This window comes from Setaria viridis, chromosome 9 (assembly GCF_005286985.2).
Source record: "Setaria viridis chromosome 9, Setaria_viridis_v4.0, whole genome shotgun sequence".
Taxonomy (NCBI): Eukaryota; Viridiplantae; Streptophyta; class Magnoliopsida; order Poales; family Poaceae; genus Setaria; species Setaria viridis.
The window spans coordinates 45,692,581-45,718,882 of record NC_048271.2 but is presented as its reverse complement, the minus strand read 5'-3'; the positions used below and the strand labels follow the sequence as shown (position 1 = coordinate 45,718,882).

At 45.2% G+C, this 26,302-nt stretch overlaps 2 protein-coding genes and 1 pseudogene across 2 annotated transcripts; 2 read left to right on the top strand and 1 right to left on the bottom strand.

Moving 5' to 3' along the window:
• Nucleotides 1-153: 153 nt before the first annotated feature.
• On the bottom strand, nt 154-3,926 carry LOC117839812 (small ribosomal subunit protein bS1c). Its single transcript, XM_034720238.2, has 7 exons — nt 3,583-3,926; nt 2,054-2,329; nt 1,402-1,482; nt 960-1,241; nt 769-879; nt 595-681; nt 154-462 (listed from the first exon to the last, which is right to left on the bottom strand). Exons 1-7 carry the CDS (start codon nt 3,865-3,867, stop codon nt 370-372), a joined length of 1,215 nt encoding a protein of 404 aa, XP_034576129.1. The 5' UTR covers nt 3,868-3,926; the 3' UTR covers nt 154-369.
• Nucleotides 3,927-7,024: 3,098 nt separating this feature from the next.
• Nucleotides 7,025-8,832, top strand: LOC117835738 (galactinol synthase 2-like; annotated as a pseudogene).
• Nucleotides 8,833-22,431: 13,599 nt separating this feature from the next.
• LOC117835019 (galactinol synthase 2) lies at nt 22,432-24,117 on the top strand. Its single transcript, XM_034714369.2, has 3 exons — nt 22,432-22,912; nt 23,018-23,341; nt 23,430-24,117. Exons 1-3 carry the CDS (start codon nt 22,583-22,585, stop codon nt 23,796-23,798), a joined length of 1,023 nt encoding a protein of 340 aa, XP_034570260.1. The 5' UTR covers nt 22,432-22,582; the 3' UTR covers nt 23,799-24,117.
• Nucleotides 24,118-26,302: the final 2,185 nt, after the last annotated feature.

Genomic DNA, 26,302 nt, shown 5'->3' with positions numbered 1-26,302 from the left:
CTGATTTGCAGTTGACACATCTTTTGCCTTGGTTTTGAGTAAAACGTGGTGCCTAATTCGTAACACTTTGCGTGTTCCCTGCTGAATACGGATGGAGTATACAAATATAAGCTCACGGCCAAACTATACTTTTGGGGTCCTGCAGGAATTGGATAGCTTCACAAGAGAGGTAAATTACATTTCTTTTCGGCGTCACAGAACCTTCTTACATTGCCAAATTTCCTACACATGGGGACAAGCACAACTGAAAGGAGGGAAACGATCTGAACAGAACAGGCCTTTTGTCATGCCTTCGCTCGAAGAAAAATGTGTATGATAAACAGCCATGAGCCATCACATCTTCCAAATCTGATGCATTCTGTACCGCTTCTATTCATCCGTGGATTCTTCTGCCGAATCCTCTGAAGGTGTGTCCGATGACAATGGTCCTAGGATTCCCTCTGAACTGAGGGTCAAACCACTCTGAAGAGGCAATGCAGGACGACGATTTAATAAGATCAGTTACACGCGTAGTGATTTACTCTTACAGTTGAAGTTAGATGAAATACGTTTTGACATGTTATATTATTATAACAAGGGGGGTGCTAGCAATACCTCTGGCTGGAATCTCAACATGTCAGCACGAGCCATTGCCTCTGCTTGAGCTATTCTCTGCCTGAATATCTGAGCCATCTCATCGGCCTGATTTGAGCCAAAGAAACCGTATGTCAGTTTGTTAGCTAAAGCATACCCAGCAAATGTGCAAACATTATTTATTTTTACACTTACCTTTTCGAAAACAAGCTTGGGATTGCGGATCATGTCGCCAGGTGTTGGCTCAAGCTTCTTTGTAGAAAGGCTGACACGGCCTCTTTCACGGTCATGGCTCAGTATCATCACCTGAAATCCACACGCCGCGATGATCTTAGCTCTATGAAGTATGGGTACAAAATAATTCCCATGTACCATGACAGATGTACCTTAAGGGTGTCTCCTGGTTGCAGAACTGTTGAGATATCCGCAACACGGTCATGACTAATTTGGCTGACATGGAGAAGGCCATTGATTCCGCCGATATCAATGAAAGCACCATAAGGTTTTAGGCTCTCAACAGTTCCCAAGACAACTGAACCAATACCAAGCTGGGCCTGACTGTCAGCCATTGCCTTGCGATTGCTGAGGACAAGCCTGCCTTGTTCCTCATCAACCTCAACAAACTTCAGAGGCAGTTCTTTGCCAAGCAGCTCTTCCGCAGTTGTTTTCTTATCAAGATCAAACAAAACTTTATTAAACAACGAATTGTAAAGTTCAGCCAAAGCAAAGTATCAAATGTAAAACTACAATAAGTACACGAAACACAGTTCATGCTAGGCAATAAAACATATAATTTAAGGAACTTCTGTAAAAAGGTCGAGAACCAACCGATGACACTTGGGAAAATGGAACAAATCCCTTAAGCCCTTCCACAAGAGCTACTACACCTCCTTTGTTTCCGCCTATCACCTGCGAGCATGATTGACAAGAAACACAAATGAATAACACTGAAGAAACTAAGGTAACCCAGCAAAGCTAACAAATGGCATCAAGGTTGCCTCAAGGGAGATCATCCATATAGTTATATCAACACTATAGGAAATAGACAACACAGGGGGAAACAAACTCGCACAAACTACAATAACCTGCATAAAGTACTACACATAGAAAGCACGAGGTAATGGTAAATTGTCACATGAACTATATCTAGCAATTGATAGGGGAAATTAACAGGAAAAACATTGGAAAAGTCAATGCAGTAATTTTCAGAGTGAATATGCACCGCAAGATAAATAACTGCACTCTAATTTTTTTTTTCTAAGGAACAATAGCTGGTGCTCTTAAAGTAGGCATTCAAAGGGACAAAATCTGATCGGTTCATGTTCAACATAAACAAGGGCAAATAGGAGGTCATGATTAAAAAAATAACCTGGCTCCCAACAACAGCAAGTCATTTAAAGGAGCAGCAAAGAAAAATAGTAAAAAAGAAAAAGAAGAAGGTGAAGAGAAAAAAGCCTGCTTCAATATAACGTTTACTCACTCTACCCGTGGTGACAACATCTTCAGCCTGAAGTTGCCGGCACCTTTCCCATGCAAGTTCTTGTTGAATTGCTTGCAAACTCAGAATCAAAGTTTCGTCGCTAGGATTCTCATCAATTATCATGAATTCTTCAACTAAACCAGGGCGAATGCCCGCATCTTCAACATTATCAATATCAAGAAGGCATGCCTCATCTAAAGGCAAGAAAGCAGTAGACTTTGATTGGATGTCAATATATGCACCATTCGAGGTAGTCATGAATACTGTTCCTTTAATCTGAAATACCACAAGCATATAAAAGATTTTAGATACTAAGATCATGAAAATAGCAAAGCTAAATAAGATCTTATGTTAAAATGTGACAATACTACAGAACCACAAGTCCACATAGGAAAATTCAGGGACTAATGCAAATCCGGTGATAGCCAAGTTAAGATTAGATTCAGCATTTACCTTTGTAACACATGATGGGTTGATATCCATTTTTGAAACACTGGCTTTATTACGGCATAACACAGGCATAAAAAAATCAGTGTATATACATCTAATTTGAAACAAAGTATAGGGAAAACCACAATCTCAGTTACTGAAATCAACATTCAGCAGGTCCAGCATTATAGCAGGGACTCTAGCCACTCATGCTACGGGTGCAGCAGCCACCAAGTTTCCTCCGGAAGCTGACCAAGCTTAGAGATAATTCTATAAGACATTATGCTAGGTTATTTACTTAAGCATTAATTTGTAGTTAAAATTACGATTAGTTTAAGGAGTACAGGTTCTGTAAGAGATTGTTAGGGTCTATCTTGTATAAGAGATAAGTCAGTTTGACAATAGAATGAAGCAAGAAGCTACTAGTTACCAATACCTCCATTCCTCTCTGCTGTCACATTCAAACAGGACAAATAGATTGCAAGGTCTGGGTCCAGGACCTCACTTCACCCACTAACAGCTATAATCCAAGCCAGCTTAGGGAATAGAAGCTTGGAAGTTAATCCAAGTTGTGCTCAACAATCAATTCCAACTGATTCTACAAGTTTCTGTTTGTTCTTGGGTAAAAGAACGATACTAACTAATTTCTTTTCTAAACAAATTGACTAACAACAGAAAGAGCGATTGCTGATTAGTACTATGTTATTCCAGTATGCTCCAATCAGTTACCGCTAGGGGGGAAAAAGTGACACCACAGCCCAAAAACTATAATTCATTACAGGAGAAGTGAGAAATGTAGCACTGTCCAAGTAAGTTGAAAATTGAACTCTGAAGACAAGCGACAGACTAACATTCACTCCATTTTCGCACCAGGTCACATTCTGGGAGACTCGAAACTAAAATGTGGCAGCGCGGCATACCCTCACGCTAGAGCTATCCAATTCAACTCCAGGCAAGGCTCTTGTGACTTAATTTTTCATACCGCTATAGACGAGTTCAAAGAACGAACAGCTTTTTATCCGCACCAGTTGCTACTATCTACTTCTTCACACCAATGAGCAGGCAGGGACAACAGAGAAGGGGATGGGGCGAGGGATTACAAGGGAGCCGATCTCGGTGTCGATGTCGGTGGACTCCACGGCAGTGTCGAGGTCCTCGGGGGAGAAGGCGACGCCCTCCATGGGCGCGGTGCGGCACCGCTCGGAGGCCTCGTCGAACTGCTGGCGCATCCGCTCCCGCTCCCGCTCCTCCTTGGTCAGCGCGTACGTCCCGCACACCAGCGCCGACGGCGGCTGCCTCGGCGCCGCGGGGCGGCGGCGCGAGCGCGACGCGCCGGAGAGTGGCGGGCACGGGAGGCCCGCGACGTGCTGCGCCAGGGAGGCCATCCTCTCTCGCTCGCTCCTTGGGTGCCCGCTTGTCCGGTGTGTTCGGGTGAGGAGGTAACGGGAATCGGGATGGCGCTGCTGCCCGTGTTATCCGGTGGGGTTTAGGATAGGAGGCTAGGAGCGGAGATGGTTGGTTTGGGCCAGGCCAGGTCAGAAACACAAGCACTTGCACTTGCAGCCCTCTCCTGCCTGCTTCGGCGTGTCAGATTCCGGCCATACGCCATATGCTTTGCAAGGAAACAGTGAAATTTTGAGTGCTATCAAGCACTGGGTTGGAAATTGGAATCTTATCAAGCAAGCAAGATTTGTGCAAACCGATGAACATTGTTTTACTGTTTCAGTGTGGGCAGCTTATAATGGGCCGGCTTTTGTGCTGGCACCTATCATGGGCTGGCTCCTTCCTTTTCACAGTCGGCCCGTTCCCTTTCTGTGGTAGGTGTATGTAGGTGACCTACTTTTTTTTTTCGCAGCAGAGCTCATAAAAACGAGGATAAGCGGATCGGCGCTAGCACACCGCTCGGACTTTGATGCGAAATTTTTCATACGGACGCTCCGACGAACATTAAAAATTATATGGTGTAATATTAGCGGTCACTATTTGCAACATCAAAAATAATGTATAAAAATGACTGCATCGCTTCGACTCTGGGATAGAAAATTCCCGTTGCGAACACTGTGTTTCAAGCAACATTCACTGTGAAATATGCAAAGACAATAATTGCAACATCGATATTTAACTATTGTAATATATGTCGAAGTGTCCAATTTTTTTGATTCTAAACACATGTTACGTAGCGTTACCGTAAGCGGATCTATTAGTTAGCTCATCAATAGCAATATGAAAAACCATTCCAGAAAAACACAAGAAGTACTTCCTCCATCCTCTCCATCCTCTAATATTTAAAAAATAAACTAACCAACATCATAAATTATAAAAAATGGAGGTAGTAAACAAAATTGTTCCGAAGCAAAAAGAAATCAAAGGAATTGTTCTAGAATAAATGAAAACGTTCCGGCTGTGGGAAAAAGTTCTAAAAAAAGAGATTATACTGAGAACAAAACAAAATGTTCCAGAACAAAACAAATATTCTGGTTGTTGATAGTTTCACATGTGCAAAGCCAGGAAATTTGTCGACACCATCACCCTACCACGTGGCGCCTCCTTCCTAGGCTTCAGGTGCTCGTACTTGGCGTTGTCACCAAGGAGGACTGCGACTTGACTCTGTACCCGCTGAGAGCTCGTGCTTGAGATCCCTGCCATTGTTGGAAGTGCGTTGGATATATTCTAAAATATAATATGTTTTAATTTTATTGTAAGTCAAACTTTCCTATCTTAACTAAATTTTTAGAAAAATACATATACGACATCAAACTTATTGGAATTAGAGATATTTTTGGTTAATTTTAATTCGAAAAATTAAATAAGACATGACATATATGACAGCAAAGACATGAGCATGATCCTTTGTGTACAGCGATAAACATAAAACATGCTATGGATACTGCATAAAACAAATAATGAACTAGCGGGGCAGTGCTGGCAAGATGCGCTGTTACTTAACATTCCGAGCCTATTCGATGTAGTTGATCAAAGTCGATGCTGTGCAGATGATCGCCGTGCAGTTGCGTCTCTAGGAAGTAGTGATTCGCAGCGAGCAGTCGCGCAGATGCGCTCCACAAAAACTTGATCACCCTTCTACTCCTCAGGTGCAGAGTTTCGGGTAAGGGCGTAGCTTTGGAGGCCTGCTCTTCCGGCGTGTTCTATGCACATAGAGCACCAGAACAGGAATAGCAAAAGCAGTGCAGCATAGAGAGAGCTCGTTGGCTAGTGTGTTGCTTGAGGAAGATAGAGAAGAAGCGCCTCTCTTGAGTGTCCAGGTTAATTGCAGTAATTTGGCAGCCATCAAAACCGACAGTGGGGCATAGCTTCGGAGGCTTGCTCTTCCGGCGTGGTCTATGCACATAGAGCACCGGAACGGAATAGCAAAAGCAGCGCAGCAGTAGGGAGAGCTCGTTGGCTAGTGTGTTGCGCGAGGAAGATAGAGAAGAAGCACCTCTCTTGAGCGTCCAGGTTAATTGCAGTAATTTGGCAGCTATCAAAACCGACAGTGGTAACATTCATCAGTGTCAGAACAGCCATACAGTGGTAACATTCATCAGTGTCAGAACAGCCAGCAATCAACCAGCGTCAGTTACTGGTCATCAAACCAAGATTAAAAACTACAAAACCCATCCAAAGCTAGCTGGTCGCGTCGCATCACGGCTCGATGAGGCGAGCGAGCGTGCACACGTGTCTGGTATCCTACTATCTCTTCCTCAACTTCTCAATAGGCGCAGCATGGCTCCACCTTATAACTTGGTACAAGTTAGGAAACTCTCAACTTCCAATATGGTTTTATTCCAAATGTAACTACCACACATATGCATGGGCTTTGGGATTTAATTAAATTAATAGGCCACCGGCCCATTTAATCTTACAAAACTAGTATTATTAAATTCAGCATAAAAGATATTATGATAGCGTATTTAGCTGACATTGTAGATATTACTATATTTTTAAGGATTTGATCAAAAGTAAAATATTGACTTAGAACAAAACTTACAAAGCTATTATTATCTGGTGCTATATGTGCATGCTCCGAGTGAGGATGGTGTGGCATTTAAATATACTTGTTGAATTAAATGAACAAAGAGGGTTAATCCTTTGGGAGCCATCTTTGCACACTTTAATTGCCTTCAATCTTTGCCTTACCATACCGCGCATTATGTTTGATTCGGTTAGCACCTACTAAAGTGTTGGCATGGAGCAGGATCCCTTGCTAAACAAAAGAAATCAAAGCAGGATCATTGGAATGGATAATTAATTGCTAATCAATCACCAAATCAGCTAGTAACCATAAATAAACAAGACTGCCGGCCCCACCACACCAGAGAGTGGAGGAAAGAACGCCCTAAACAAATCTCACACTTCTCGCGTGCTTCCTCTGGAATTCCATGTGACCAACGCTGCCGGGGACCATTTCGCTCTCCGACTAGTATCTATTTAAACACTCGCTAACCCACCGCGGAAACCCCAAGAGCAAGCACAAATCAACCACGAGACAGCTCGGATCCGAGAGCTCGCGCGTAGCCCGAGAACCGAAACCTCTGCAACGACATGGCTCCCGAGCTGGCCGCCGCGGCCGTGAAGCTGGCGACCAGAGCGTACGTGACGTTCCTGGCAGACCGGTTGGATCAAAGTGATCCAAATGAAGATTGGACTCCACTATTGCCTAGATCTCGTCGAGTAGATCAACATTCATATATAGAACGACTGATTTGGAGTTCGGATAAGGGAGATACGATTTTCACAAGATCAGCACCCGGGCAGACCGGTTGCCTAGGCCGGTCTGACCGGTCTGCCTCTGTGTAATCCGAGTAGGAGTTGTGGTTTAGCACGAGTTGTATTAGGATTTTGCCTTTTATGTGGGGAAGACCTTCCCTCCCTATAAATATAAAGGGATTCGGCCGGTTGAGGACATCCAACCCAATTGACAAAAACCAATCTACTATTTTGTATCTTTTTCTTTATTCTTTTGCCCTAACTTTTCCAATCTACTACTTGCTGTTCTTCCTTCGTCTCGACGATGTTCGAAGACGCTTTAGGTGGCCTGCCGATCCTAGAGCAACCCTGCGTGCGCATGTCCCGACGGGATCCTTCCCGGACGAGTATTCGAAGGTCTACCGTCGGCTTACCTGACAACCGGTTAGACCGGTCCCTGTAACCGATCAGACTGGCCCGCGTCGAGATGCTGCAGTGAGCCCCTCCACGCACCGCACGATCGTGTGCGTTCGTATATTGACCTCGAAAAACGTCAACAGAACCAATCAAGAATTGCGCCATTCATGCATGGTTGGAATGCGTAATACTGTAATGGAGTTCTTGATTTTTTTCATTCGTTCAGTTCGTGGAATATGAGAGGATTGTGTACCTGGACGCGGACATCCAGGTGTTCGAGAACACCGACGAGCTATTCGAGCTTGAGAAGGGCCACTTGTACGCGGTGATGGGACTGCTTCTGCGAGAAGAAGTGGAGCCACACCCCGCAGTACAAGGCCGGCTACTGCCAGCAGCGCCCGGACAAGGTGCCGTGGCCGACCGCCGAGCTCGGCCCTCCGCCGTCGCTCTACATGAACGCTGGCATGTTCGTGCACGAGACCAGCATGGCCACCGCCAAGGCCCTGCTCGACACACTCCGCGTCACTCCACCCACCCCCTTCGCAGGTGAGGGGTCGTCGAAGCAAGGCGCTCATCGATTAAGCTCTGCCAATTACATGCGTATGCTCAGTGCTCTTTGGTCTCTTGAAATTTCCAAGGACTTCCTGAACGTGTTCTTCAGGGAGCAGTACAAGACGATCCCAAACGTGTACAACTTTTTGGTGGCCATGCTCTGGAGGCATCCCGAGAACGTGCAGCTGGAGAAGGTGAAGGCCGTGCACTACTGCGCCGGGGGATCGAAGCCGTGGAGGTACACGGGCAAGGGGGCGAACATGGACTAGGAGGACATCAAGATGCTTGTCAAGAAGTGGTGGGATATCTACAACGACGAGACCCTCGATTTCAAGGACCTGCCACTGGCGCCCGCCAACGCCGACGAGGCGGTTAAGTACGTCACCGCGCCCACGGGCGCGTGATCCCGTCGCTTGCCGCCGGTGGCCGTGCTATACCTGGTGTGGTCAACTGAACACTGCAGAAGGGAGCACCTATGGTGTTACAAGCTGGCTTATGTGTTCTAAGCAGGTGCACAAAAAAAATTCTAATCAAACTATTAATGGATTGATGATTTGGTCATCTATGTACGCATAAAATTTGAGCTTTACCAAAAACTTATGCAAAGAGGAACAAAATTCATCACATGAATAATCACGAATTTAAGATCAGAAAAGGACAGCTTTTATCCTCTCTCAAGTGTTGATTTCTCTCTTTTGTTTTCTTTCATAATTTTTTATTCGACCTAAAATTTTACATATACATAGATGATTTTATCCTGTATCCGTCTATAATTTAGTTGAAAATTTTCATACACCGATTTAGGTGCTAACGTGTTTGGCAACACGATAACACCTAGCTAGCGGACCGATAACACCTAAAGTGTTTCCGAGAAGGGTAGTCTTCATAAGGCATTATTTTGCCTTTGTTCATGATTGTAGATGTATAATATTCGATCAATTTTATTCAATGTATGTGTGCGAAATACTATTGAAGCTATGGTGACCTAAGATATATAGGTGCTAAAATATACTCTAAAGATAAAAGACCTATGTCTCAAAAATAACCTAAAATACACCTTTCTTCTTAGGGTTAAGGCTACACACGTCAACTAGATAATCTTATCAAAGCATTCGTGGAGGCAAAATGCGGGACTACTCAAAACAGAAGCTACTCAAATCAATGAAATTAAAACTAATTAATCGCTTCAATTAAACAAAATGAATTAGTACCCCCAAGAAATTCACTTGAAACCACAGACAAAGAAAACAACAAAATTCAACAACAAATAATTCCAAAAATAGAAAAAATACAAGAAATTTTAGATATATTAGGGATCAAGGCAAAATAGGTATTTTGGTCCCTGAACTTTGCACAAGGGTCAAGTTCGTCTCTCAACTTCCATGTTAGCCAATCTAGACCCTCAATTTTTGTTTTTATCAAACTCGTCCCTTGTGCTGATATGGAGCTCCATATTAGCATCAAACTAATGCGAAAAGTCTTTTATACCCTTGGCTACTTCTTTCCCTCTTCAATTTCCACCGTTAGGAGTACAGTAACATTATGATCCAAAATAAATATGAGCATATATATGTTCATCAGGAGAGTATGAATACATATGTAGAGCATATATACCGTACCACAAGTATGTGAGCACATGTCAATTTCAAAGCATGCGTATGCATATATACCAAAATAATATGAGCACATACTTGTTTGATTACATACAGTTTGCATATCAAATTCGTACGAGCACATGCATGGCTTAAAGAGTATGAGTAGATACATTTTTTAGAAATCATATTTTGTGTTAGTTAAAAAAAATATATTGTTGTGTGTATGTAGTAAGGGAGTATGAGCACATACATATTTGACCTACAAGAGCTAAGGGTAAAAGGGACTTTTTGCATTTATCTCACGAAAATATAGAGCACCACATTGGCATAAGGACGAGTTTGATCTAAAGACAAGAGTTGACGGACTAAATTGGTCAATTTGAAAGTTAAGGGATGGTGCAAAGTTCAAGGACCACAATGCCTATTTTGCCAAGGATTAATTGAGCATAACATTATTCTTCGGATTAACTCAACATGTGTGATTACACAACTATCATCAAGGTTTCTTGAACTCACCACGTGAATGATGAGGAGCGCCATGGCTAGACCTTGATCAGATGGTCCTTCCAAACCTCAACTCTCCCTTAGCCCCATGATTCTGAGTTAGCAGGTGAGGATCGCGTCATGCTTCCTTGTTAAGTCGTATTTGTTTCTAACAACATGATAATATTGTTGGATAATTAAGCAATTGTTGTATTAATTTTCAAAATAAATAAATCATGACAAGGGATAATCCTAGCATGCCAAACTCAACATACTAGAAAATAGGAACAACATAATCAAGATCTTAGAAAACAAGATTAAAAACTAGATCAGATCACGGTGCACGTACCGAGCGGAGATGACAAGACGACGACGGTGTTACAGACGGATTGTAGCAGCCGGCATTGAAGATGATGAATTTGAGCAGTCGCGCGAAGCATTTCCCAAAAATATTATTCCCCCTCTCCCGGTGCACGATCCCAAGGATGAGTGGTTCCGGAGACCCGCTCTCCCACTCCTTGGTGCACGCCGACGCAACAGAATGGAGAAGACTATAGTGGTAGTGCAGTAGTGTAGAAGAGGCAAAACCTCACTCGTATAGACCACCTTAGGGATACCCGAACTAGGGGCCTTCCCGTATAATGGTCTATGGTGCGGCTTTCTCATGAGGGGGATGGTCCATATTTATAGGGAGAAAAACCCCTACACCCTCATCTATTAGCAGTACGGGACTAATAGATGGTGTACCTCCTCTAAGGTAATGTGCCTTCGAGATTTATTAAGGATTATTTATATGGGCCAAGCCCATAAATCTAACAATCCTCCACCAGATCTCAAATACCCATTTAGATGTTTTGCATGTTTCTGACTACTGTTTGATATACCAGGTTTCAGCAAGAACTGTTAAGTTGAACTCTTGCCTAGAGCTTCAAGCTACACTCATCTACAACTTGACAATGGACTACGTCTTGAATTGCTAGTTTTGCGCGGACAAGTTTCACTCAAAGTTATAACCAGTACATGGTTACCAGTAGCCTACTCCGCGGGTGGAGCATATACATCATACTCCCTGGTCTCTTTCATGAGCTTATTAGAGATCACCCAAGTCTCATAGACTACGACGTTTAACAGCCGGACTCATATAGGTTCGTACTTTCAAAAATGCTTTGTAGGACAGCATCTTCGCTTATCGAAGCCAAGCCAATAGAATCACATTAAGGCATATAGCCAACCTACCTTACAACATACCTGCCTTACATTATTTGAGAGTATTTCATCTTCACTTAGAGAGGGTTAAATAAATACTCTCCTTAGTTAACAAAAAGTTTGTTTTTCCTAGATCCTAATTCACGGGATCTCCGATCACATAGGTTGGGTTGCTACTATGACAACTCAAATGGGTCACATACCCACCTCCCTCGATACACTTTCTATCACATTCCGTGATAACCCTTTTGTAAAGGGATCTGCTAGATTTTTATCTATTTGAATATAAGTCACACTTATTACTCTGGAGTTTCTCAATTTTCTGACAGACTTCAGTCATCTCTTGACATGTCTTGATGACTTCGCATTATCCTTAGCACTATTCACTTTGACTATCACAGTTTGATTATCACAGTTCATAAGGATGGCCATCACTGGTTTTTCAAATACAGGCAAGTCTATCAAGAGCTCACGCAGCCATTCTGTCTCAACAGTGGCTGTATCTAAAGCAGTAAGTTCTGCCTCCATGGTTAACCTCGTCAAAATGGTTTGTTTGCAAGACCTCCATGATATTGCACCACCTCCAAGGGTAAACACATACCCACTCGTGGCATAAAGCTCATTAGCATCAGAAATCCAGTTCGAGTCACTATTATCCTCAAGCACAGCAGGGTGCCTAGAATAGTGAATCCCATAACTCATAGTGCCCACCAAGTGGCACATAACCCTTTCAAGTGCATGACAATGATCAATACCCGGGTTTGACATGAACCTGCTCAACTTGCTCACATCAAAAGATATGTCGGGTCTCGTTGCGCTAGCTAAGTACATGAGTGAACCGATAATTTAACAGTATCTCAGTTGATCTTTCACAATTTTCTTATTCTTTCGAAGTATCACACTGATCATAAGGAGTTGGAGAAGCCTTGATATCCATGTAGCCAAAGCGGCTCAAGATCTTCTCCACATAATGGATTGTGAAAGAGTAATCTCATTCTCATCCTTAATCAGCTTAATGTTCAGAATAACATCAGCTTCTCCAAGATCTTTCATATCAAAACTCTTTGATAGAAAACACTTGACCTCATTGATCACATCAATATTGGTGCCAAAGATTAGTATGTAGTCCACATACAAGCATGATATAAGTCCTCCCCCCACCATGGTGATAGTACACACATCTATCAGTCTCATTTATGAAAAAGCCCACAGAAGTTAAAGTTCTGTCAAACTTCCCATGCCATTGCTTAGGCGCATGTTTCAAACCATACAAAAACTTTAGTAATTTACACACCTTACTTTTTTGACCCTTCACCACAAATCCATCAGGCTAATCCATATAGATCTTCTCATCCAACCATTCATTTAAGAAAGCTGTCTTGATGTCCATCTGATGGACAATAAGATCATATGAGATAGCCAAAGAAAGTAGTGCTCGAATTGTGGTCAGTCTAGCGACACGTGAGTAAGTATCAAAGAAATCTTCACCTTCTTTTTGTGTGTAGCCTGTGGTCACAAGCCATGTCTTGTACTTCTCAATAGTACCATCAGGCCTAAGCTTCTTTTTGAACACCCATTTACAATCCACTAGTTTGCAGCTATAGGGTCATTCAGTGAGCTTCCAGGTTCCATTAGAAAGAATCGAGTCCATCTCATTATGTATAGCTCCTTTCCGATCATCTGCATCTGGAGATGCAAATGCCTCAGCAATGGATGTGGGTGTATCATCCACAAGGTACACAGTAATATCATCACCAAAGGATTTTGCAATCCTCAATCTCTTACTCCTTCTAGGAGCTTTACTGTCATCCTTCTCACTGACCTCCTTATGCTCATCAGATTGTTCAGAAGACTCAATAGATGCAATTGGTTTAGGAATTATCTCAGAGGGAAATGTAGAAGTGCTATGCATATCTTTCATAGAAAAAATATTCTCAAAAAATATTGCATCACGATATTCCATAATAGTATCAACATGTATATCAGGTACCGCTAATTTAACTACTAAAAATCTATAAATAATACTCCTCTAAGTATATCCTAGAAAGACACAATCCACTATCTTATATCCCAACTTGTGCTTCTTAGAAATTGGTACATTGACTTTCGCCAAGCACCCCAAGTGTGCAAATAAGAAAGTGATGGTTTTATCCCAACCTACAACTCGTATGGAGTTTTCTCTTTATTGACATGACATGAAGTAAATAAAGCCTCCCCATACCATACCTTAGATAAACCAGCATTGTCTAACATGGCGTTAACCAGATCAGTTAGCATGCAGTTTTTCCTCTCAGCAACCCCGTTTGATTCGGGAGAATAGGGAGGCGTCCTCTCATGAATAATACTATATTTCTCACAGAATTCATCAAAGATTTTAGGAAAATATTCACCACCATGATTTGACCTTAGAAGATTGATCTTTCTCTCTAGTTGATTCTCAACTTCTGCCTGATAGATTTTAAAGTAGTCTAATACTTCATCCTTAGTTTGTAACAAATAAACATAGCAAAATGTAGTTGCATCATCAATCAATGTCATGAAGTATCTCTTTCCACCTTTTCTCAACACACCATTCATCTCACAGAGATCAGAATGTATGAGTTCTAGAGGTGTCAAGTTTCTCTCCTCAACCACCTCGTGAAGCTTTCGAGATTGCTTCGATTGCACACAGCTATGGTACTTAGAACCTTTGGCAATGGTGAACTTAGAAATTAAACATATGCTAAAAAGCCGAGACATCAAACCAAAATTAATGTGACAGACGTGAATGCCAAGTACTCGCATCATCATTAACATTGCCATAAATATGGTTCATAGACTTATTACAAAAATCTGCAAGAGAAAAGCGGAACAAGCCTCCGCAATCATAACCTTTACCAACAAATTGTCCATGTTTCGACACGACTAATTTATTGGACTCAAACACTACCTTAAAACCATCCTTGCATAGGACTGGGCCGCTCACAAGATTCTTGTTGATAGTAGAGACATGTTTCACGTTTCTATGTTGCACGATATTTCCCGAAGTAAACTTCAGATATACGGTACCAACACCATGAACAGAAGCATGTGACCCATTCCCCATCAGGACGGAGAAATCCTGAGCGACCTGGTAAGAAGAGAACATAGATATGTCAGCACACACATGAACATTGGCACCCGTATCAAGCCACCAACTGGTAGATTGAAAAACTGAAAGAACAATTACCTACCCGTCTTTAGTGTTGCCTATGGTCACTGTGTTGACATACTTGGATCCAGATCCATGATTAGCCCTTTTATCCTTACGATCTGCGCGATTTGGACAATCCTTTGAGAAATGTCCCAGTTCGCCGCAGGTATAGCAAGACAACTTGGTTTTGTTCATCTTCTTCTTCTGGAAGGTAGTAGTCTTGACGACCTTGTTTTTTCCTTTATTCTTATTGCGTGGGAATTTCTGCACCATATTGTCGCTAGACTAGCCTTGATCTCCTTTATCAACAACATCTTTCACTCGAGCCTTCTCCTCAACATCAAGAGATGCTATCAGGTTTTCAATTCATATCTCCTGTCTCCTATGTTTCAGAGTTGTGGCGAAATTCCTCCACGTGGAAGGCAATTTTGCAGTTATGCATCTAGCCACAAACTTGTCAGGTGTCTCACACTTGAGCTGCTCAAGGTCCTTCATAATGCACTGCACCTCATGCGCTTGCTCTACCACAGAACAGTTGTTCACCATCATGTAGTTATGGAAGCTCTCGCTAAGGTACAATTCATTGCTTGCATCTGTTGCACCATCATTTGTAACCAAAGCATCCCACAACTCTTTCGCATCCTTTCGAGTCCACATAGTCAGTTCGCCTTTTCTCGTGTCTTAGATGTGCATCTCATTAAGCCATAGATGGACCTTTGATTGCCATCTCTTAAAGTTCACAACAGAAAACTTTTCTAGCCTCGGTGATTCAACAAAACCAGCCATCATAAAATCAGTAGATTGCCGGTTTTTGAATTGTTGGATAATTAAGCAATTGTTGTATTAATTTTTAAAATAAATAAATCATGGCAAGAGACAATTCTAGCATGCAAAACTCTAATATACTAGAAAACAGAAACAACATAATCATAATCTTAAAAAACTTGATTAAAAACTAGATTAGATCACGGCGCATGTACCGAGAAGCCGTGATGACGAGCGGCGCTGACGAGACGATGATGGTGTTGCAGACGGATCGCAGCAGCTGGAGTTGAAGACGACGAACTTGAGCAGTTGCGCGAAGCACTTCCCAAAAGCTTATTCGCCCTCTCCCAGTGCAGGATCATAAGGACGAGTGGTTCTAGAGACCTGCTCTTCCACTTGCCGGTGGACGCCGACGCAACAGAATGGAGAAGACTACAGTGGTGGCGCAACAGTGTAAAAGAGGCAAAATCTAACTCGTATAGACCGCCTTAGGGATACCTTACCTGAACTAGGGGCTTTCCCGTATAATGATCTATGGTGCGTCTTTTCCATGAGAGATGATCCGTATTTATAGGAAAGAAAACCCCCACACCCTCATCTATTAGCAATATAGACTAATAACGCTAGTGAGCTTTTAAAATTTATTAAGGATTATTTATATGGGCCAAGCTCATATACTAACAAATATTAAATATTAAGTACCTATCACATTTCTCCGTTGAATTGGTGGATCGTGAGTTTGTGACCCCGTGTCCTCGTATCCTCCTCTATTGTCGCTCATATACTCTCGCGGTCTCTCAAACCTAAGAGTAGACAAGCCTAGTCCTACCATGTTATCATCACTCCCCTTCACCTGAAGTTCACCGTGCCAACCTCATTGACCTCCCACAACGGTAGTCTTTAGCTGCTTCAGACGCGAGCAAGCAGTGTTCAGGCAAATGAGCACTAAAAGACTTGTAACAGTGTCTGTATTACCATGTATTACCATGCAGTCAAGCTAAAATGGTAATTTGTGTCTCCAACATAGAAGGAAGTGACAGATTACAGATTTATCCTTATTTTCGGAAGGTATTTCTCAGGTTACTGATTTTTTTTAGACTGATTCTCTGGCTACTGATGTGATACTTGGATGCTAAACTTTCAGGAATTGGCCCATTCTTCTGGTAGCCAGGCCCCAACAAACTGGGCTAAGGAGTACTATTTTCCGACCAAAAGGCCCACTTTGCATTCTGACGAGAGAAGCAAAACCAAAAATGTCATTTCTCTGACAATCACTTCTTTTACTCTTTTAGACCTCCACTCTCTAATACAAGTTATAGTATCTGAGCATATACAACACAACATACCCAACACCATACACATGCTAACTCACACGGTCACACCTCCAAGACGTTTACACTATATCACTTTATTAGCGGGTGGCCTCGAGCCTTTGCTATTTCCATGCCTGACGTCCTTCGACATGCACATACGAGGCTTTACTCTATGAAATTTTTAACTATTACTCGAGTGTTTTTTTTTTCATTTTGAGATGGCTTTGCGATTTTTGATTAAATAACAATTGTTCAAATATTTGTACTGTCACTGTGTCAGATTTCTAACTGTTAAGCGGCTAAATATTTGTTCGTCCCTAGAGGCACTAGCACTAGCACAATTAACTCCGACTGGGCACCTCTAGCGTCGTCGACATGAGCTGGAAGTTAACAAATGTCAGTGACAAAAACTCGTCTGAGATTGAAAAAAATAACTCGCCTTTTGTGGTTACTACAAACTGACATAGATTACGTGCCGTCTCTTTATTCGTTGAAAAAATTTGAGCAAGGGCACAAACAAAATTAGCATTTTTTTTCTAGAGTACATTAGCACCTTTCGATTAAGAAGAAAGCAGTTTACAGACACAATCTTGATGAAGTCAAACAGAACTTGGCCAGTACGAGAGCACAAAAGATCAAAGAAAGAGACACATTGAAAAACACACAAACAACCACCACACGACTCGAAGCAATAAAAGAAAACACACTCGACCCACCGGACAGAATTAGCTAGTAGTCGATCTATGCGCTCTTGATGCTGTATTGGACACGAGTCACCATAGATGCGCAGTCACGGCGGTACGCGTGGACCGTCGCCTCGTCGGCACGAAAACTCCCCACATGCCTGGAACCGAAAGTCAAAAAACCCGCCGGCCGCCGGGACCTGGCTCGAAGCCGCGAACGAATGGCTCGCTGCCGTGCGGCGAGCGGGTGCGCTGCCGTGTTCCGACCGACCGCGCGCGCCCACGCTCGAGAACAACCGGCCAACCAACCGCCGTAACTGCTCTGAATCCGCCACGGAGAGCGACGCGAAAGGCCCCCCACGACCACGAACCGGCCATGTGCCATTCGCGTCAAATGGCGTTTGCCCAAGCGGCGGAACGCGCCCGGCCGGCCGGCCTCCCGCGCGGCGACCGCGACCGACGACGCCGACCATTCGCCGAGGTGTCCGCCCCCACGTCGAGCAGCACGCACGTATCGGCATCACGTACCCGGGCGCGGTCGAGGCGGCCACACGTACGTAACGACGAGCGAGGGCGAACCCCGTCCGCGCCGTCGGCGGCTGAGATCCCAAGCCGGCCGTGCGGGCGCGTGCGCATCGCGGTCCGTCAAGGTCGGCTACCGGCCACCGCCAACGCGCGGGTAAACCGGGAGAGCGACTGGTGCTATCCGGATAGCTAGCTGACCACCACCCGGCGTGTGCACATACGCACGCGTCTGCGGGGGCGGTGACGGACTGACGGTGCACCGGGGGCGCCGGGCTGTTGAGAGGTTGGTAGAACACGTACGTGCGACCAGATCGAGGTGACCGGAGCTAATTGGTCAGGTTGAGATAGCGCCAGTAAACTGCCATTATCCATTCCCAGGTAGAGTAGAAGGCTGGGGTGACGTCATGGAAAGCTCGCGAAACCTAGGCACGTTCTTGGCTGACCTTTTTTTTTTTGATAAGGAGCTGACCGTTGAAATGTCTCGAGTCGATGTGCCCGCTAGCTTATAATACTCTCACACATCGATACATGCTTAACGATCGCCGATCCAACGATACATTCGTGGCTATGTTGATTTGAAAGTTGTTTATCCAAAGCAATATCCGAATAAACTACATGGCTGTTTGGTTCCAGAATTAAAGTCTAGTCCCTGTCACATCAAAGGTTTAGATACTAATTAGAAATATTAAATATAAGTTAATTACAGAACCAATTGTATAAATGAAGGCTAAGTCGTGAGACGAATCTATTAAGTCTAATTAATTCATAATTAACACATAGTTACTGTAGCATCACATGGTCAAATCATGGACTAATTAGGTTTAATAGATTCATCTCGCGAATTAGACCTGGTTTGGTTCGCTGACTTAAATTTAAGCACCCATTACATCGAATGTTTAGATACTAATTAGGAGTATTAAACGTAGACTATTTACAAAACTGATTACATAAGTGGAGGCTAAACGGCGAGACGAATCTATTAAGCCTAATTAGTCCATGATTTGACAATGTGTTGCTACAGTAAACATTTGCTAATGATGGATTAATTAGGCTTAATAGATTCGTCTCGCCGTTTAGCCTCCACTTATGTAATGGGTTTTGTAAATAGTCTACGTTTAATACCCCTAATTAGTATCTAAACATTCGATATGACACGTGCTAAAAATAAGCAAAGGGAACCAAACGCCACCTTAATTCATTTATGCAATTGGTTTGTAATTAACCTACATTTAATACTCCTAATTAGTATCTATATATTTAATACGTAGTCCCTATAACCAAAACCCCCGTACGTGGTGGTACTTGGGTTTCTTTCTAAGTGTAGTCATGTCTATTCGAAATTAATCAACTCCTAGTAGATCCACTGTAGAAGACGACATGCTTTGCCTTAGGGGGTGTTTGGTTCCAGGGACTAAAGTTTAGTCCCTGTCACATCGAATGTTTAGATACTAATTATGAGTATTAAATATAAGTTAATTGCGAAACCAATTGTATAAATGAAGGCTAATTCGCGATACGAATCTATTAAGCCTAATTAGTCCATGATTTGAACTAATTAGGTTTAATAGATTCATCTCGTGAATTAGCCATGCCTTATGCAATTAGTTTTATTAGAGTCCTTCTAATTGGTATTCAAATATTTGATATGACCTAAACTAAAAATTAGACTATATCCAAATATCTTCTTAGTATAACTATCATGGTCACAACTTGTGATGCTGGCTTGCTGGATGAGGGCCTGATGAGAGAATTTCTTTTTGAATAGTGAGGGAGACCTTATGAACTCAAAAGTGGGCAAACGCTCGTTCACTTAACAGGTATTTTTTAAATTTGCTCCTTTTGCCAAGGCAACGATAAGAAGGTCCTAAAATTCCTGTCACATCGAATATTTATACTAATTAGGAATATTAAATATAAACTAATTAAAAAACCAATTGCACAAATGGAGACTAATTTGCGAGACGAATCTATTAAGCCTAATTAGTCCATGATTTGACAATGTGATGCTACAGTAAACATGTACTAATGATGAATTAATTAGGCTTAATAGATTCGTCTCGTGAATTAGCCTTTATCTGTGTAATTAGTTTTATAATTAGTTCATATTTAGTCCTCCTAATTAGCCTCCAAATATTCGATATGCCATGAATTTTAGTCCGGACTAAAAATTCAAGCACCCCTAACGTGAGATGTATATAAGTTTTCTTTGAACTAGGTTATCGGGAGTCTATCAGCGCGCGCGTCAGGAGGGCCACCGGCGCTCGATCCCTGACAGCTCACGACTTCCCTTTTTGAAAAATTTAAAATCCCGCAACTTTTTATTTTCAGAATAACTTTGATGCATAACTTCACGATATAATTTTTATAAGATAATTTTTTAGCACAACTTCAATAACGTGCGGAACTTATATGTATAAACTTTGAATTTTGTTTTTTAAAAAACTGTAACCTATACGAATAATTTGTACACATAACTTTTTCCCTAACAACAATTTAGATGATAAATTTCGTAATACAACTTCCATGATATCTACACGTAACATTTGTCATAACTTTTGAGAGAATGTTGTTAAAAAAATTTATGCTTTCCCTGCTATATAAAAAATTGAAAAAAAACACAGGGGGCCCACGTGGGACCCACCGGGAGCTTCCATCGCGTGCGTCTAAGGCGATGTTTGGATATGAGATGCTAAACTTTAGTATGATCACATCAGATATTCGGATGCTAATTAGGAGGACTAAATATGAGCTAATTATAAAACTAATTGCACAGATGGAGTCTGATTCAGGAGACGAATCTATTAAGCCTAATTAGTCCATGATTTGACAATGGACTAATTAGGCTTAATAGATTCATCTTGCGAATTAGATTCCATTTGTGCAATTAATTTTATAATTAGATTATATTTAATACTACTAATTAGTATTCAATCCGATGTGACAGGCGTAAAGTTTAGCGAGGTGTCATTGCCATGGTTGTCGGTGCAATGAGAAAAATGGTGAGAGATCGGACAAGAAGCGTCGCGACTCGCGGAGCTCCACCAAGGTGGCGACCAAACCATGACCGACCTGCATGCTCCATCAATCGCTTGGTCAGCATCAGGAGCACGTCAGAACGGAGTACCATTTCCGGGACGGCAAAGCTCGCACCCCCGGGAAGGCGGGAATCCAAGAAGCTGCGGTGCCGGTCCACGTGTCGCCATACTGGCCAAGAGAAAGGTACGGCGTGCCCCACGGAGGCCCACATCAGCTCTAGGCGAGACGGCAGCCGCCCGTCTCGCGGGCCATAGGGCCTTCCTGAACCTCCGACTCTTGCGACGGTGCGCTGCTTGACGATGAGATCGGACGGCCGTCGATGCGTTTTGACGTGTGGTCCTCGTCTCCGGGAGCTCCAGAAGTTGAGGGTCGTTGGAACCCAACGAGGCCGGAATACAATACATGGTTCCGGAACCATCCTGGCCTCTCGCGGCCTCGCCTGTGTTCCCTGGGTCTTCGAGTTGTTTATACCCAGCCAGCATGGCACGATGGAGTAACGACATGAGGTCACGAGAGCCGTGTGAGAAGTGAGAACTGGGAAAGAACGGCTGATGTGGATGCTCAAGAGACAACGTGGCACATTGTGAGGACGAACGGAACTCTGCAAATGTCCCACTCCCACCAGTCCACGCTCATCCCATACTAGTGCTACTGGCACGCAGCAGGCCCGTCTCGATCACAAATTCTCGCAGCGCCAACTGACAAGTGAAACTGGACACCAGCTATACGTACCTGTTCCACAAAAAATGAGAGAGAAAAAAACTTGATGAGAACAGAGAGCACCATTCGCTTTGCTCATGAGCTAAAAAACCTTTGCTGACGTCAAGAAAAAGGAAAGGATTTTCTCAAAAAAAAGAAAAAGGAAAGGACGTAACGATATCAGACTATATTCACAGAATGGATTACGTAACGATTATCGAGTATCTAGGTAAGGATATGCTTAATTATCGTGATACTCTGCACTTATTTGTTTCTCGTTTTCAAGTTCAGATGTCAATGAGATCTAAGGTGGGATGTCTCTGAAAACCAAATTAAAAGCGTTCCCTGATCCGACGACAAGGAATATACTAGTAATTAAATCCACAGATCAGGGAGCCAAGGTAAAAACGGATTATCCACAATAAAGTGTTGCCATATATATTATGCAATTAAAAGCAGGATCCCACGCCAAAAAAAGGACAGCGAAAGCAGGATCATGGAAGGATAATTAAATTACTAATCAACCACCCATTAGCGAGGGGAAATGGTAACGTTGAATAAACAAGGCCGCCCGGCCCACCACTCCAGAGAGCCCGAGGAACGAACGCCGTAAACAATTCTCCCCGTTTCTGGCGTCTTCCTCGTGGAATTCCGAAACTGCCCCACCGAGAAGGTTCCGTCCACGTCGTTGTGGCCGTCCGATCATTACACGACGAAACACGTACGCCTCAGATCCCACAGCCCCTATGCCCCGTGACCGACGCAGACGGGGGCCATTTCGCCCCCGGTTATCTATTTAAACCCTCGACCACCCGCTGCGAAAACCCCCAAGCCAAAGCTGAAGCAACTCAAGCAAGCAACAAGAGCTTAATCCACACACAAATCAACCACTGTCCACTAACCAGCCTCCAAATCCCACCAAACAGAGCTCGCTCGTAGCTCCCGAGAACCGAACCCTCTGCGACGAGATGGCTCCCGAGCTGGCCGGCAAGATGACCGCCAAGGCTGCCGCCGCCCCGGCGGTGAAGCCCACGACGAGGGCGTACGTGACGTTCCTGGCCGGCGACGGCGACTACTGGAAGGGCGTCGTGGGGTTAGCCAAGGGCCTGCGCAAGGTGGGCTCGGCGTACCCGCTGGTGGTGGCCGTGCTGCCCGACGTGCCGGAGTCCCACCGCCGCATCCTCGTCTCGCAGGGCTGCATCGTCCGCGAGATCGAGCCCGTGTACCCGCCCGAGAACCAGACGCAGTTCGCCATGGCCTACTACGTCATCAACTACTCCAAGCTCCGCATCTGGGAGGTAACTGACGAACTGATCCATGGACCACTTGGCCATTCTCGCGCTTAATTCTGCGATATAATGCTTTGCTCGATCGATCACTCACTTGACGCCGGCTTTGTGCAGTTCGTGGAGTACGAGAGGATGGTGTACCTGGACGCGGACATCCAGGTGTTTGAGAACATCGACGAGCTGTTCGAGCTTGAGAAGGGCAGCTTCTACGCGGTGATGGACTGCTTCTGCGAGAAGACGTGGAGCCACACCCCGCAGTACAAGATCGGCTACTGCCAGCAGTGCCCCGACAAGGTCGCGTGGCCGACCGCCGAGCTCGGCCCTCCGCCGGCGCTCTACTTCAACGCGGGCATGTTCGTGCACGAGCCCAGCATGGCCACCGCAAAGGCCCTGCTCGACACCCTCCGCGTGACTCCCCCCACCCCCTTCGCAGAGCAGGTGAGCGATCAGCGCAGGCGCCGCTCATTAAGCTCCGCCAGTTACATGTGTGCTCATCACTGTTCTTTGGTCTCTTGTATTTTCGCAGGATTTCCTGAACATGTTCTTCAGGGAGCAGTACAAGCCGATCCCGAACGTGTACAACCTGGTGCTGGCCATGCTCTGGAGGCACCCCGAGAACGTGCAGCTGGAGAAGGTGAAGGTCGTGCACTACTGCGCGGCGGGGTCGAAGCCGTGGAGGTACACGGGCAAGGAGCCCAACATGGACAGGGAGGACATCAAGATGCTGGTGAATAAGTGGTGGAACATCTACAACGACGAGACCCTGGACTTCAAGGGGCTGCCGGCCCTCCCCGCCGACGCCGACGAGGTGGAGGCCGTGGCCAAGAAGCCGATCCGCGCGGCGCTGGCGGAGGCCGGCACGATGAAGTACGTCACCGCGCCCTCGGCCGCGTGATTCCCGTGGGCCTTGGCTTCCCACCCACCGGTGGGCGGTGGCCGTGCTGTGGCTGGCGCGGTCATCACTTCAGAACATTACTATGAGATCTTTTATTTTCCATTTGTTTTTAATTAGGGTGCCTAATTTCCGATCAGTTCAGTTCACTGTTGAGTGTGAGCTTACTATACCATTCCAAGGTGTAAGGGTTGGTCAGGATTGAGCTTTGTGAATACGCCCTTTGGTCACAGCTTAGAGTATTTGTCCTGTACCGGGGGATTATCTGTATTTTGGTTGGTAAATTATGATATATAGTAGCAAGCCGCGAAATTATGGGCAATCTTTTCTGCTCTGTGATTCTGTCAGATCTGATGTCACTTGCATGTCTGGTGGTTGATGCTCCGTTGCTTCTTTTTTCCCCCCCTTTTCTTTTCCGGACCTTCGTTTTCCTCTGTTCTAATGGCGGGCCAGCTGCTCTGAAGTCCACTGCAGATGCGTGTGACGCACGGGCAATTTCTTTTGCGCTGAGAGTTCTCCCTGACGTTTCTGGATAGTTCTCACGTTGTTCTCGGATGCATGAATTGTGAGTGTGACGTAGCCTTGGCTACGGCATTATGCTACGGAGCAAGCAAAGTGCTCCGGCTAGACGCCCTTTGCGAGCATCCGATGGCCCCGCGGCAGAGGCCAGAGAGGCGCGCATATTTTTCTTGTTTGCGCGGCGGTCGTCGACGTCTCTCGATGTTTCTCTCGCTCCGGCGGGAAGCGTAGAGCACGTGCGCGTTGCTTTAGGTAGGGCTGGTGGGCCGTGAGAGCAGCAGGACTGCAGGAGCATCAGGTGGGGCCCTGATTAAGTGCACGCACAGTAGCCTGGGCCCGTGACGATGTTGGTCACGACTCCGTGGGACCGTGCGTGTGGTGTGGAGAAAATAAAAGATCCTCCTTGCCCGCGCCTCTCGTGTATGTGCATGCAGGCGTAGCCGCGCAGGCGATGTTGACGTTACCGTTTGCTTCGTCGGGTGCCCAGGAAACCGAATTAAAATGGCGGATGAGATGATCAACTGCTGGCTGTGGGGGAATTCTTTTGCTGTAGTGGAGTAGGGGTGCTGATGATTTAAGCTTAACCTAAATCTACCGCACGGATTGTCAAGCGTGCAAGTTTTTCCTGTGGATCACGGAAGAAAGCGACCACATCAACCATTCAAAACTCCAACAGGAGCGGACTCGACGCATCAAATCGGCAGCGTACACGTGTCTCCACTCACTCGTTTACCTGGCGCGTTGGTAAGTGAAGTCCCTCGGTCAAGTGCCACCTCTGCCGATATTCTGGAATCCGGGAGGAGAGACAGGACCTGCGGACGGGGTAGGTCAGGAAGTCCGACATGAACGGATGACAAATTATCCAAACAGATTTGATCTCGGCGGCTCTGGTTGCAGCTGCCGCCTGCCATAGGCAAGTGTTTCGCCGTCCTTTCGGGTCTATCGTCCTCGTCCCTGCGGTCGCGCCATACCGACGTGCACACGTACGCGTCGTCGTCGACACTGCACGTACGCTGCGTGGTGTTCGCGGTGGTTTTGGCCTGCAGCGTGCGTCAGGATAAGGTCAAACAGGTCGGTGTGTGCGTACGCACCGCCCGGTGTACGTGCAGCGTGCTCGTGGCGCGCTCGTGCCGTGCCGTGGAGTCCTGGAGTTGAGCTACCACCGCCCGACGACACAGGCTCCGATCCTGGAGGATCGATTGAACAGCAGACACGTCCGTACGCAAGGCTGCAGAGAAGGGGCGCTGCCCGTGCGGAGGCCTCTCTCTCTCCCCGCTCGGCGGCACGTGATCGATGTGTGACATGGCGGGCATGCTACTGCATGCGCGGAGGCATGCGTCGCGGCGTCTAGGCAGGCGGATATTGGCCGGGGCCTCCGTCCTTTTCTCTCGCCGGACGCGCCATACCCGCGGGAGCACGCGGCAGCCACGCGGGCACCATGCACGGTGGCGGCTGCCACCCGGAAGCAAAGCGCTGGCCGGTGCGCGCGGCGGACACCTGATTGATGCTACTGGCTTCCTTATCCACCCGTGACCGGACATCGGCTCGTCGTCCTACTACAGCGTTCCAGCATGCTGTCGGAAGTCAACAGGACACGACGTTTTATTTTTGGATAAAGGAGCAGTACACGACGTTATTCGATTCACTCCCCAACAAACAGACGAACCGTTGCACACGCGTGCCCAGTGGGACTCCCTCCAAAATGAAACGAGCCGAGATCGTTCGGTTGCATCGTGACATTTCCGTCGGTTATCGCTACAATTGCACAGCAAAGATATTTTGCCGCTAGTAGCTATCGTTTAGGTAGCCTGTATGGCATCACCAACAGCGATCGGATAATAACACCGGACCTCACATAAGATCAGTGTTCTGGCAGGGGACACGCGATGAAAACAAATGACATGCTAACCACAGTACGTTAATGTTTGGCCCGAAAGGCGATTTTTCTTGAGAGGACAGGGATATGCAGTATATGCTGATTGCTAAGC